Source organism: Trichoplusia ni, chromosome 23 (assembly GCF_003590095.1).
Source record: "Trichoplusia ni isolate ovarian cell line Hi5 chromosome 23, tn1, whole genome shotgun sequence".
Classification (NCBI taxonomy): Eukaryota; Metazoa; Arthropoda; class Insecta; order Lepidoptera; family Noctuidae; genus Trichoplusia; species Trichoplusia ni.
Window position 1 is genome coordinate 3,618,445 of NC_039500.1, and position 15,785 is coordinate 3,634,229.

General features: G+C 37.9%; 1 protein-coding gene across 4 annotated transcripts in view; it reads left to right on the plus strand.

Moving 5' to 3' along the window:
* Positions 1-15,785, plus strand: part of LOC113504720 (homeobox protein homothorax) — a 250,321-nt gene that overhangs the window by 129,915 nt on the left and 104,621 nt on the right. For 2 of the 4 annotated variants that reach the window (XM_026887132.1, XM_026887134.1), the window contains exon 9: positions 11,476-11,574. In XM_026887132.1, the coding sequence (XP_026742933.1) occupies positions 11,476-11,574 (99 nt within the window). The remainder of the gene's footprint in view (positions 1-11,475; positions 11,575-15,785) is intronic. The other 2 variants (XM_026887133.1, XM_026887135.1) reach the window with 1 other exon arrangement.

Below are 15,785 nucleotides of genomic sequence, written 5' to 3' on the forward strand. Positions count from 1 at the left end.
CCGTTTGACAAGTGCACAAACGAGCCAATGGCGCGTACACATTCAAATTTCGATGGCAACATTCAAGATGGCGACCTTCGCGAGTCGTATATCAATCGTGATTTACGCACCGCAGCCAGGGCCGCGCGGCCGGTCGACGACCGCCCGAATTTCGTTCAGAAATGCACTCAACGAGTAATTTATTTGTTACCATCTATTATTTTGTAGACTCGCAAGGTCCTAAACACAGCTGACATTAATATATCATTTTACGCGACGTCGACACTGCTCCGTCTCGCTCCGGATCAACATTGTCGTGTAAGAGAGAAAGGGATGCGTGTAGGGGCAGAGTAGTTTGCGTTTTCACTTTTTATAGTAGCAATATATTTGATCAGCTGATCGCAGTGACGTTTACTGCCCGTGTGTCAGTGTAGTGTTTTTCATAATTTATATTATAGTAGGTATGTTGTATCGGTTGCTGTAGGTCGGGGTATTATTTATAATATTGAATATTCATCTAAATATTTCTGTATTGACGCTGTGCTGAGCTGGCCTATAAATTTAATGGGCGGTCAGTTTTTGGTGAATTTTCCCGTTTATTTATTGTTTATTTTGTTATTAAATCATTTGGTTTGGTTTATTTTAAATTTATCGGCCGTTGCGTTTGTGGGGCGGCGATAATGGATTTTCGGTGAAGTTGCCTAGTTTTGGATTTAGTTTTATTGTTTATTTTGAATAGATTAACATGTTTGGTGTTTCGTCGATATGCACATTATACACATAATTGAGAATAGCAATCTTCCCTTGAAATAAACCATAAATCTTAACTTAGTATTTGCGAAAGACACCAGCATTACCGTACAGTACGAGCACATTCCAGCATTCATCTGTAACAACAAGCAGCTTGTGCTAACCTCACAAACAAATACGAAAATCTAAACAATTCTACATTCGATTTCACAGAGCAAATTCCTAAACTCATGATATACATAGAGCAGTCCAAAATAACTGGAATACGCGTACTTATGTTAAGGTATTATTCTGAATGATGGGCATCAGCTGAATTCTCTGGAACTAGAGTTAAAAGATATATTTTTTTTATAATTTCACTCCAAAGAGTTTGTATACCACTTCTCTTAATTGGAATAGTTTTTTGTCGAACAGTGGATCAAGGCTACATATTTATTTTATAAAACTGGGAAATTTACGAGTTACTTTCCGAACACTAAACTAACTCGGGTTTTCCACAAATAAATGGATTAAAGAAACGCATATTTTGAAACAAAAGTAACTTATCAAATTTATCACGGTAAGCTTCTATGTTAACTTAAAAAGTTGAAATATAAACAAGAGATATATCTCAAAATTTTAATTGTCTTTCTATCACACTTCATTAGACACAGCCTGGACATAGATAGACGTACAGGCAGATAGACAAAGCCTCAGACATATAGAGTAAAGAGGTTATTTAAGAAACCGTCTTTAAAATCATGTAATTCAACAAATAAGGCTTACCACTGAAACTTATATACATTTAGGCCTCTGGTACCGCGTATCTATAAAACACGTTAAATATAATGGCGCGTACACACTGCACACGTCACACATAAAGGTGCGTACACGTGGTCCCTGTAAATATTTTTGGACGCAATCGATTTCCGAAATCCATTCTGTGCCCTCGTGCGCGCGGCGAACTCAATCTTAGCATGGACATGCTGGGTGCTATTTTTGTGAATTCCGTAATTTCATTTTAGGGAGCAAGTTAAATTTAAATTATGTTTTTGTTCATCTTCATCAAATTTAAGTGCTGCTCACTTGTAGTAGTAGCATTTTCCATCTTTCTTGATCCTTGGTCATCTCTTTTACTTCCTTGCATGTTGTTGATTTTGCCATTTCCTCTAATTGAACGAAAAGATGGAAGGAAATGTTAAATTAAACATGTGTTTATGTAGTGAATGGGTTTAAAGAGGCATGTGATTTAGTCAAGAACTAGGCTAATTTTTTTAATGATACTTAGTCTAAATTCCCCAAGGATAAGAGGCAACTCTGAAATAAAAGTCTAGCGACTAGCATCTTCCCAGATCAATGTTTTGTGAAACATGTTGCTTCTTCCCGTCCTCGACGCGACTCCGTAACGTCTCCGTGTCGTATCCACACAAATCGTACAACATTACTGCGTATCGCGCCGCCTGGCATCATTAATCTACGTGACAGTTCAAAATTTAGTTACAGAGGGTTCCCGCACCCCCCTCCCACACCGCCTCGCTTCACCCCCCCTCCCGCAACACTCCACGCAAGTTTTTGAGGGATGCCTAACTGTCTACATGCTTAACTATCGTTTGGTAAGAAGTTCTTGGTGTGTGCTATTGGGGGACGGCGAAAACTGTGAACTGAGAGCTGGTAATGTTCCGAGATCGACTAGACTTGGTCTGGGGTCGTTGACTATACCGAGGTTATTGGTAGGCTGTGCCTTTAAATATAGTTCCAATTGTCCTACGTTTCTAAAACAATCTGAAAGTATTTGGACGATAACTCAGTCCCAAAAGCTAATATTTCTCTCAAAGCCGAACTAGGCCATTATCTTACCAAAACATCACAACCAGTACCCTCAACGTTCCCCAGTCACGTCAGCTTCAGTGCGTTACCATCCAAATTTAAAATACCAATCACATTAAATAAATAACAGGTTCCAATACCGAATAAATGTAAGTCATCATAAGTTAACCGAACTTATTCATGAATAACGCACTGCCGTGATCCGAGGCAATATACGCAGTTGAACCCTACCATAACAATAACTTAACTATCAGTAAGATCATTAAACTCTCAATCGAAATTACTAGGCTCGCATGAACATACAGAGTTTCACTTGGAACTAATTAGCGTTAGTCTACACAGCGCTTTTCAGTGGCTCGGCTGTCAGTGGCAGGCGCCCCGGGGCGTCTTCGCTTCCGTGTACGATACATTGTGGAAACTCCGCGCTTGTCCTGCTAGCCTGGTAAATTGGGATCGATACCGAGGCGCGCCCATGTACTGTGGATAGCGTGATGCTATTTTGAAGGTATGGGTACTGTCTGTCTGGCGTGTTATTGCCAGTACTGTAGGTCCTGCGCATTTGGGGAAAGAGAAAAGTTATTGTTGATGAAATAAGGGGACAATGACGACTAAAACTACACAGCTGCTTTTGCTAGGGATGCAGAGAGATCAGAGAAACCTACTAGCTACTTATTTCTTTATAATTTGATTGCCTCTTTTTATAATCCAATGATTGTAACGGTACTTTATATCTAGAAAGCATTGAAACCAGCTAATCAGGCCTAAGTAACGAAGCATACCGCACGAGACCGTGTGTAATTTTTCTCCAAGTCGCCATGAATAATCAAATTTTTCTATACATACCGTTTATTCCGTCACGACCCAAAAGAGGAACGTCGTAAAATACGAATGTAAATATACCAAATCAAACCTTAATATGTCGGTCGTAAAGTTTGTATTTAAGTGTCCGTGGCGCTAGGGTTGTGAAATTTATGAAAATGACGGGCCGCCTGTTCGACCCTCGTGACTGGCAGAATTCTGTGCCGGAGTGTATTTTTACTTTTTTTTTATTACATTCTGGTGGTATTACTCGATTTTAATATTGTATGATACTTCAATGAGTTGGACAAAAAATAATGTTTTGTAATGGTCGATTGTCTGATAAAGAGTTTTGTGGAATTGTGCGCGTAACTGCGTTAAGTGTAGGTCAAGTACTTGGTAGTTCATTAGCACGCTGTTATTTGTGTATTTATAATTGCGACTGGCTATGGAAAAAGGGTAAGCAGAGCTGAATTTTATAGTTTTAAAAATGTCAAAACTATTTTTAAAGGGTAAAAGGATTCCTGTGTTAAAAAGACAAGTAAAAACAGCTCCTAAAAAATACCTTATTTCTTTTAAATCTTCTTTTTCTTCAAACAGGAGACATCATAAAACCAATCCCATCTTTTAACATAAACACCAGCTCATATAGCCTCAATACTCAGTCTGTGAAAGTGCCACCCCTAGGAGTACAGTCAGCAACATTTCGCGCCGAGTCACGGCATCGCGTTACATGTGTCCGGGGTCGGCTGTACCGCCCAGTGCACACAGTCACTATCAAAGGGCCATTAGTGGTACCCTCCTTGGTTTTTTATTTTATTTGTATCTAGGTATGAATAAGGTCATTCACGCCCCGGTGATAGCTGGTGGCTTTCTTACTCTTTGTTGGTTCTACGCTCCTGGTACTTCTTAATTACTGTAGAGTCCATCAGTACCCAAAGAGTTATACGGAAACCTATTTGTTACTAAGGCTCTGCTGTTGGTCTGTTTGTGCCTCTGTTGACAGGTTGTCTGATGGACTGTTATAGGAAGACAGTTGAAATTTTCACAGATTATTTTCTATTGCCGCTATAACACTTAACTCTAAAATAAAGATCGCTGTTAAGCAACAGTTATTACAGTCACACATGATGGTGACCAATACATAAATATGAGAGAAATGTTGTTTTCACTCATGCCTGAATGCTATGTAGTCAAATCATTTTCAAGTCGCCTTGAATTTCGCCTTTTTTGAACTGTCTCAATCTGAATATTTGAAAAAGGCTTTAAGCTAAAGTTGGATTTTAAGGTTCAAGATAAAGGAACATTAGCGACTTAAATAACAGTGCCAGCCTCTAGAATAGACTAAGGACTCTCAGATGCATTTTTCTGCCTCAGAAAGAAGAAAAAAAAATAACAAAAACTACATCAAAGATCGCTTGATTAAAAAACCGTACTAAAAATCTTAACCTTCCAACATAGTATTAATAAACAAAAATCCCGCCATACCTACGTAACTATCAGCTAAACCGTGACGTCATAGGCCACGGATGACGTCACCCGTCATCTAGATGATGTCAAGGCCGCATCAGCTGTCGCCGCCATGAAAAAGTTATGGATAGGTGTACTGGACAGGGCGTCGACCCGACTGGATAGATTGTCATCTGTTTATGATATGACCTCAGTTTTAGGTGGTTTTATGATCATTTTAGTTAATGTTATCAAGAAGTTTTGTTATGAATATGAAGTTTGTTCCTTGTTGTGTTTTATTTAATAGGATTTTAGGCTGTCTTTTAACTGTAGGTATCTTGTGGAGTTGCTTAAGGAAAATAAGATTTAATTCCTTTTTTTGTTATGTGCAGACAATCAATTCGAAATACAATCGAATCTAAATTAGCAAGAGCAAGTTTTTAGATATTTTTTTGGTTAGTAAAGAGATGATATTCAGAGACGAGATGGCGCGACGAACTGGATGCATACCACAAACAATGGATGGCAAAAGCAATAGACCAGATAGAGTGGAAGAATCTAAAGGAGGCCTCTGCCTTGCAGTGGGACAGTAACGGCTGAAAAAAAATAAAGTAATAAATAGCCGTTGATTGTAAGAAAGAAAATAAAGTATCGGTTTATTAAGAGTAGCAAAGCGATTACAAATTTATTATATTAGTATATTTAGCATGAAACTGCATGCTAAAGTGCAACCATAAGGGCAAGCCCCTGAAAATACCGTCGGAATTGTACAAAAAGCAAGCAAACATCATGAATAGGTAGTCTATCGATCTGGCATCCGAACCGTAGGTACAGATGAGTTATAAGTCACATCTGCGGGCCATCCCCCGCGAGCCAACGACCCTTAACCCTCACACGTGATTTACAACCCTCCCATTCAAGCAATACGGTACATTTTGAAATGATCAGACTAAGCTTTCTTACGACGTTGCAAAGTCTGCGTATTGACGTATTAAGTTTAGTAAGACAGTAAAGACGGCTGCCTGCAAGCGATAATGAGCCTTATTGCGTTTGGATAAGAGCTGGGCGGTTGGGCGGCCCGCCCAAACCTGGGCGGGTGCAATTAGAAATGCTTTTCAGCTGAAAATTATATTTTTTCTTTTTATTTCTGGATTATTTGCTGTTTCGGTGTTTGGGAACGTGAATTATCCTGGTTTTGTTTTCAGTTTGACGTTAACTAGCGGCTGTGGACTGGATTGTATGATTTGGTTCTGACTGAATTATTTTCCAAGTCATATTTTCACTTGTAAATACTTAATCATTGTTCTTGTTTAATGTGGATGCAATACCGTCAACTCCCAACGAGCTTATAGCGTTATAACTATTCATAAGTAATTAAAAAAATGTATATTTTAAGAGAGACAAAGTACCTTCCTTTTGGCTATAGACACAATAATTAAAAACATAAAGATTGCCTCTTTTCTGACACAATTGGTTAAACGCGTAACAAACCTACCCCAAAAAAATTAAACACACGGTATTAACTATAACATCTCAAGAGAAATAACAAAACGCAAACGCAGTAACTCCCAAATACATCTGTTTCCAAGTCTTGCTGTGAGGCAATCGATCGATTTCAAAGGCAGTAACGTGGCCATTAAGGAAATTGCTCTATGGGAGGATAGGACCATTGTTAGCCGGCTTTATGTGTACACTGATCTTATAAGATGAAGCCAATACAATTTTTTACTATACACTGACTTATTGGGAAAGGAAAGTGATATCTTATTTAGCAACTATTGGAAGCTAAATAACATTTTCAGTGGGATTTGTGGCTGTATTAATTGTGTGTTTGTATGATTGTTTTAAACAACATTTTGTTGTCACATTAAATGTTGTCTATGTATTTTTGATTGTAGTTTTGCACACTGTCATTTTTTTTTATTCGCTTGTCGCAGATCACTGAAAGAAATATCTTTAAGAAATAAGCAGTATTTTTTACATTACTATTAATGTTGTGTTCTTTGTTAATAGTACATAAATACATATTATGTGGCAATACTCTTGGTCAAAGCTCAATCTTTGTGTTTATGGGAAGAGGCCTGTGAAGGGAATAGCTAGTATTGTAATTCTATTTATATTTAAGCCAAGTCTTGGAATAGGAGTTCATGAAAATCTTATTCAGCCCTTCTAACATGATCTGCGTGGAGAAATGATAGAATAGAATAAAATTTGAATAACTATAAGCTATTGTATATATGTTTAAATCCTGTTTGAACTTTTACGGGTAATTCCAGACATAAAAACTACTAAACTTATCTGAAACGAATGAAACAAAAAAAACTTTATGTCAAACAGAAAAAAACGCTTTAGAATTCCCCTGACACTGGGCACTGGGTACTAGGAGAACATAAAACACGAAGAGGCGAACAGAAAAACAGAGTGATTTATCGTGAGAAGGGACATCTTCTGCGCCTTTGTCCCTGGTGCAGGTACCGGGGGTAAGCAGATGTCTGGGTATCAAGTTGATTTCATAAAAAAGTGGACATAAATTATAAATTTCAGATTTTTGTGACTAAAAAACAAGTAGGTATTTAAAAGTTATTGTATAAAATGACAATAATAAAAAAATACTAGTATTTTTTTTAAGACTGATCCTTACGATGTTATTTGCCTGTATAAGAAGCTGCTTATTCCCGTTTTCAAATTCCGTACCTTAAATAATTAATCACGATATATAAGTATGATTTTAATATCAATAATTAGTATCAAGCAAAAGATGCAAATACCATCCGAATTTATTCAAAAAATCCTTAAATAAATTACATAAAACAGTTTAAAAATCAAAATCGTCCCCAATCCATACAACCTCGTGTGAAAATAACAATAAAAAGGACCAATTAGTAAAAATGGCTTCAGAAACCAAGAAACAAAACAACGTGAGGTACATTCAAAGAAAAATGGTCGTTATTGGTTGATATTAATTGTAGGGCAAGTAAATTATGTGGCTTTGAAGATTTTAACGTTTGATTCGAACGATCACTGTTATTATACACGAATACAGGGGTTCTCAACATTTACCAAAAGTGAAATACAATTTTTAATACATATAAACAGTGTAAATGTAAGTCTGTTAGGTTGCTGCCGAGATGTAGTAAGCAAATATTGAATAGTAGAATTTCTTGAAATACACGGCCCAATAAGACTTTCACGCAAGCAGAGCCAACGGATGACGCTAGCTAGCTAAACGTCTCAACCAACTGCGTCAGGAGGATAATGTGTTTTACTTTCAAGTATCTATTATAACAATACGGCGTATCATCGTCTTACCTTTGCCAAAGTTTAATCTAAATCGGTTCAGTAGTTTCCGTGTCAAAGCATAACAAACAGAAAGACAGACAGGTTCATGTACTATGATACTTATTATATTATTAAAATTAGATTTCATTTTTATTTCTACGTTTTACAGTAACATGTTAAGAACCAGTGTACAAATTGATAGAAATCAAAAACACTCCACAAAGCTCCGATTGTTTTAATTTGATAAAAAAAGGTAGAATTGTTAATTGCCATGTTTTACGCAAAATACTACCATTGTTGGGACCTGGGGGCCTACAACCTTCTTTAATAGTAAGAAGCAGTTGTGAGAGCGGGATGGCGCGCTACGCGATGTTTATCGGCGTCCCTTTTCCACAAGACTCTCTGTCTTTCTCTCAGAAGTGGTGATGGGAATGGTGTTCTTATTTAATTGGATTTTAATAATCGGTTGCCAGTGCAACAGTTTGTGTTAAATTATATTGTATTGTTAATAATTGTTTTACTTGCATATATTAAGTTTTATAACTGTTTTTTTGTTGATTGATAACTGCTTGGTGTAAGTTATATTGTGGCAGCTTTTTGCAGGCTGTATAAGGCTTTAAATATTGGACAATTAGGCTGTATATTTTCCTGTCGAGGAACAACTATAATCCTAACTTTTATGATAAATTAGAAAATGTGTTTTGTTTTTACGGCTAAACGGCTCTACCGATTATCATTAAATTTCGTTTCGCGATAGCTTCAATTACAATAAAGAATATATTGCTACTTTCTGCCTCAAAAACTGATATCAACACAAACAAATAGACATCTAAAAGCTCGTAAGAAATAATGAGACTGATCTGGAAAATAATTAAAATATATTGACTGCTTCACATAGGTATTAAAAAGATATCCGAAGGCAATCAGGTTTGTTAATAGTCGCCCATTTCGATTACATTTAACATATAAAGAAAAAACCGTAATTACAAATTGGAATAAGCGCGGGATCTCCGTCACCTCACACTATTTATGACATATTTATTCATAGTACGTACGCGTTTAAAACAATTTTAAACCATAAACTTGTAGCCCTGAGCCCTGACTATATGTTTTTAATTCATCTGTCGTTAAATTTACGTTTTCCTCTGAGTATCCGGTGCGTGGTGTTTTTGTATGAGCGACACACGCGGTGTACGCGGTACACGCGGCATATGCGGCGTATTTAGACAATTTCCTCGACAGATCCCCCGGCCGCGCCCTCGCGCACCTCTGCCCTGCTGATACCCCGGTTATTACAATTTTTCGCGTTATGAATATCGTCGCGGGCCCCGCTAATACCCCTCACGCCGGGGGACTCACACCTCAGCAATTTTACTTTAATTCTTATTTAGAGTGCCGCCTTATTTCGGTTACAAGATTTTTAGTATTTGTTTATGGCGTTAACTTATACCGTGAGCCGACGATGGGGTAATTTTCGCTTTTTTCAACGATGTAATTCTACTTTATGTTTTTGAGTTTAAGTTCCCAGTTTGCGTGGGGTCGGGAAAACGCAAATTGCCTATAAAGACGCCGCGAGATGTAGGACTTAGCGAGGATCCCGGGACGCGGGCCCCGGGACCGGGATCCGGGAGGTCAAGGCTTTTTATTTTTCCAAAACTGTTGTTGCGCGCGTGTGTGTGTGTGACGTCACCGCGCCGCTATCAATCATGCATGCACCATTGCGCCGCGCGAGCTTTTGTTCGAATTACGAATTTCGAAAAAGGAACATAAAGCGAGAGAAAATTATGGTGGTTGCGTTCTTTTTAAATATCGGTCGCTCCCCGCCGCGCCCGCGCCCCCGGCCGCGACCAAACTTATTATTTTTCAATTAAACAATAAAATGAGCAAGTTATTTGGCATTTCTTCAGTAAAGTACAGCACGCGCGCTGATTACACGTTACGGGCGCGGCCCGCTGCATTACCGAACACAATAATATACAGTGTGACACCGTTAAAAAAGTAGCGAAATTGCTAATGGTGTATGATATTGCCTCCCCTTATTTTGGGGTAAGAAAAGACTAGGGGCGGCAACACCTTCATTCTCCCAGGAGGTGTTTTTTTGAGTCGAGTATTTTTTCTTTTTTTTCTGTATGTTTTTTTGCGTAATGACGTCGGGGTCCTGAGAGAGTTGGTCGAATCCATTAGATAGGCGGGAAGAGCTTAATGTAGAGGTTTTTTTCTTTTCGAATTGGGATCGGTTGAAGCTATGTCGCATGTGTCGCAAAAAACACATTAGTAATTTATTACTCAAACAATTGTCGGAGTTTTACCGACGGCTCACGACCATTTGTTGTACAAAGATGAACAATGTCGTATAAATATTTAAATCCATTTTATTTACATACATTTATTAAATTATAAATGTTACCAGCATATTTTGATACGTTATATTAATTTAAGAAGTGCCACGATTTGAGCAAACACGGAAATGTGCATTTTTTTTTAAACCATGACGCACGGGTCTATGGTTTTACATTTTTATGGCGTTTTTATGCAAAATGAACACAACTTTAATATGTGTTAAAGAAAATACGGTATCATTGGACTTTTAATATATTGCAGACATAGATATTATTATCATAACTTTCGCCGTAAAATAATATTTAAATTTGTATAAATATAGTTTTAAAATTTCGTAGATTTTGTAAATAATAAATGACTACCTAAATGTTTAAGATTTTTTTCATTTTAAACAGAAATACTTCTTTAACAGAGTAGGGCTGAATAACACATGCCTGTGCTTTATTTTTACACACCCTTTCCCTACTTTTATAATTTAACATTAATGGGTCCACGGTTCATTGGCTACACTCAATATTTTAAAAACATAGCTAATATATAATTAGAATACATTTTAAAAGTAGTCCAGACAAAGATTATCTTTGCCTCAAAATAAGTTAAGAGTACCCGCTTTTCTGTAATACCGGACTTTTTATATCTATCTGGCAAAAGATTTTTTTAGACAAACTGTCTGCCCCTCTGTAATTTGCTCTAGTTGTCAACTGATTGTTATTAATATACTTTGGATAATAATAACAAGAACTTAAACTAATTATGTGAAATATTTTTATTCAATAACGCAAAAACTACGCAACAAAAAATCATAAAACTCTACATTAGTGTAGTACATCAGACCTTATATCAAATCAAATACATTTTGATAGCCAAGTTACTCTATTTCTATCCGTTTTTGTCTACAAGACTTACCAACTTACTCTATTATCATCTCACTATAATAATGTATTCAATACCAAATTCCTATCTAATAATAATAACAAATTGAGCGAATAGAGTTGATAATTATTATAAAAAACTTTGTAACAAATATGTTTTTGAGTGTCAATTCATTTTTTAATGCAACATTTTTTCTCACAGGCAAATGGTGCCCGTCGCGTCGCGAGTGGTCTTCCCCCCCTGATGTGGCGCGGAGGGTGTACTCCTCAGTGTTCCTGGGCAGCCCCGGTGAGTACCCAGGTATGAAGACAACCCGTGACCGGTGACGGCAGGTTGGGTATAAGCCATCAGGTTGGAAGGACAATAGGGACTTGGCGAGTAGCAGAAAGTTAAGTTAAAGACTTGGCGGTTGGCACTGCCATACCTTCAGAAAAAGAGCAGGGATTAATGTGCCTCCAGATAGTTATTTTAAATACAAGTTATTTAAAAATCTTTAAGTTAAAATTCAGTAATAGAATAGATATTCACAAAATCTTTTTGAAATATGCTAAACAAGAAACTTAAGTATTTCTTTCTATACCTTCTTAGATTTTGTATCTCTATATAATATTATGTACTAAATAATATTATAGCTAACTTTATTCAAGTATCATAGTCATAGTCACACTCTACACAAACTTGATGGCTATATCTGACTTAAGCCTGAAATCGGTTTACACGGTATTTTATTATTATTTTAGAAATAGCTTAAAATAGTTCCATAAAATTATAAACAATTTTCTATTTAATTAAATAATAATTACAAAGAGGCAACAAAAAAAGCACATATCTAGTGAAAATAAAAGGAAAAATCGTAAAATAAGTAGGTGTATATAATGTAATGATAGTAGAACACAAGTACTAGGGTAACATAGAATGCGGGCGGTGACGTCATCACTCAATCAAGGTCTCACACCTGTTACCCGAAACTTTTGCCTCAACACAACTAAAATCACTTAGACTACATCTAAATAAACATGATCTCCTAGTACCGTCACAATTTACTTAACATACCAAAAAATACATCTTAAATGTTAATTTTAATTTGTACTTGAAGCTTATCAACGATTTGATTTATTATCATAAAGACCATAACACGTAATAAAATTAAACTTTAATAGGTATGATGCAAAAACTTATCTGAATTATATCTAGTTTTTGAACGGACACGTTCTCTTAATGATAAAAACTAAAATGCCATTCGGAATTACGTATTTTTGTTTTAGTCGTGTTGAGTTGTATTTATTGGGTAAATAGTATACGTTTTTGTAATACTATTTGGCTATTTTTACCTGGTTTTATGCAATAATGTATGAAGGACAACAAAAAGAGTTTTAAATCACACTTATAATGCAGATTCGTACTAGATAGCTCTTTAATTAACTTAAAATTAAATTAAAACACAATATTGATATCAATATTAAAATAATAGACTATTTATTTATGACAACATCGATTCTATAATTCAAAATTCGAACGAACGACATCTCGATGACAGTTCATATCGATTCCCTGTAATGAGCCGACGAAAAATCAAATGACATTTACATATGTCAAAATCACACTAATGTCAACTCTGTGAGTTTACAAATAGTGTTTTTTTAAGTAAGGGAACTCGTGTCCGATTGTATCGAGTTGTGGGATGAATGTTAGCGGCGCGCACGCACCACTGACAGCCCATCGATCATGTGCTATCGGCCGAACGATCTCGGTGTCATCTCGCCGTTGCAAGGTCGCCGGGGAAATATCGCGAAAGATATTAAAAGAAAAAACTAACAATTATTTTTTACCTCACCGCCGCATCGAGCTTGCCCGTACACCGCTGTGCGCCTAATTGAGATTCTTATTGTGACAGTTCAGTTACAAATGTCTAGATTTATAAGTTGTACAAGTTTTTGCGGTGCCTTTATGAAAACATTAAAGTCGAATCTAACAGAAAACTGCAATCCATCAATATTTATGGTATTGACAGTTTAACATAAATATTTCTACGTCTACAACAAGTTATTTTCCTAAATACATAATTATTGTAAAATGAGCCGATATAATTGAACGCAACTGGAACATTCTTAATTCAAGTTCGATATATCAGCGCCATCTATCGAATAGTAGCTTATATCGCGATCTTTCCCCTGTCATGTTCTAAATTAAACTTTATTATGTGGGTGTAAAGTTACAATTACCGTAACAATATAATGCACATGCATCGTTATAACAGTCAAGTACCGCGATAACCATCTCGCTCGCTCGTATGGAATGACGAGCGTCTATCTCCCTCTTGTTTTACACGTCACCGTCATTGCCCGTTTCCATTACACTATATCAATTACCGTACTTCGCGCGTTCGCCCGTCATTCAGTTTAAAACACAAAAGAATTTTCGTCGAAGGGAAATGTTCTGAAAATGAACACAAAATAAACGGCGCTCGGAGAATCGCAGACAATTTATTCGTGAGTTACACTTTACGATTTTTATCTAACGAACGCTGTCGAAGACGGATTAACAGTGGCAACGATTCGAACAAAAACTGCGCCAGAAAGAGAAATATCAAGTGTATCGATTCCGTCTTTAGCAAGAAAGGATTCGGCATGCGAGCGAGACGACACGATCTCGTCTTTACGACGTGCGAAAGAGATAAAACAATTCCTTATGTCGCTATTCTTAGGTCGTTCGCGCGCTCCGAATGGCACTTTACTGAGAGACATTAAGGTCGCAATTTCATTGTTATGATTGGGTATCGACGATTGTAGAGCGTCGTAAAAGAACGTTATAACTTCATTTGGCCGTGTCGCCGATTAGAGCCTTGCGGAGTAAAAAATAAGGTTGTTAGTTGTTTGTTTGGAGGGCGGTTGTTGGCAGGAGTGCGCGCGGCGTCGGTTGCCATGGCGACGGGGCGCGTTGGAATGCTCGCGCCAGGGTTCCCCGCTCCAACGGTGTTTTTACCTAAATTAGTAACAAAAACAATGCGCTGATAATGACGCATGGATGTGCCGCGATATCGTCAACTGTTGTTTGTTTTATTTCAGGTAATGGGCCCCCAGCCGACGCTATTGTCCACTAGTTAGATCATTTTGTGTTATTGCTATTAGCTCTACCTACTTACTGTCTAACACTGTAGCGTAGGTACCTACAGTCTGGCAGAACCTGCTGCGGCGACGATATGTAACCTGTCTAATGGTTCTTTTTAAGATATAATTTAAAATCCTGCAAGTTATCGAGCACCTAATATTTTTTGTAAGTTCATTAACGAAAATTTCTTATCGGATCCTTTCTTGTTCGTTATAATTTCTTATTAGACGGGCTCCGTTTTTTGTGGGTCCCAAGTATTGATTTGTCTCCAACGGCGGTCTTCGAACTCATTTGTCAAGTCAGAACGCGCACATAATTACACGCGGGCCGCGCTCCTAAACATGAAGCAACTAATTTTTAATATTCTCATTTAGGATTCACGTTGGATATGAAAATGAAAAAAGTATCGGAGCGAGATGGGTGCACGGCGATAGGCGCGCGCGAGCGGGCGAGCACTAAATTGCTCAATTTGTGCCTCGGCTCATAAGGTGCCTTCGGTGTTCCTTTTTCAAAAATCCAATGAGATCGATCGCTCGCCATGTCCGCAAATTAGAGCGGGAATCGTTGTTCGTTAGCGCGCGGCGCGGAGCCAGACGTCGCAAGCGCCGCCGCGCGCCGCGCCGACAGCGCCTCTGCGGCCTCGGCCTGCGCCTCACATCCTCCTGCCCACTTTAATCTCCATCTACGTTTCGAGGAGCTCAAAGCCGCCGCCCGAGTGCGCAGAATGCATTTTAGTATTACTAGTGGTCTCGGGGCGCTCATTTTGCTTGAACCTTTTAAAGTTCGTCCAGCGCGTCGTCGGCGAGCCGGCGAGGTCATGCTCGCGCGAAAATTGCACTCGTGGCTTCATTACGTCCAGTACAATGACCAAGCGGTTATGTACTTTATTATGTTCGCAAATGGCGCTATTAAGTCAAGTATATCTATTCTCCGGCCAACATGGCGATCGTAAGAGATACGGGAGATGAGATAGCGCGCGAATTTCACTCGGAACCAGTTTTTCTCGAGTTAAATTACTCTCGGTTCTTGAGCAATTTAAATAACAGCCCGTGATTCGTTGTGGCGTCTAAACGAGCGTTAAAACGTTACATTGTAATGAGTATCGATCGAGGTCCGATACCAACGGCATCGATTCTATTCAACTACCCAGATATTTACTGTTATGGTGTTTTTAATACATACCACTTGTTTTTCTTTATGACTGCAAGGGTTCGGTTTCCGTCCGCGGGACGCGCACGTACCTGTGTTACTACTCGTATTTTATTGGCACTCCTATATTTGACGATTTTTATTAAACAATTCATGTGTATTGTGTCGTAAAGGCGCTGTAGCCAGCACACAACATGTTAACTCAATAAACGCTAAGTTTACGGAAGTAAGTGAGCGGGAACATCGTGCCATCG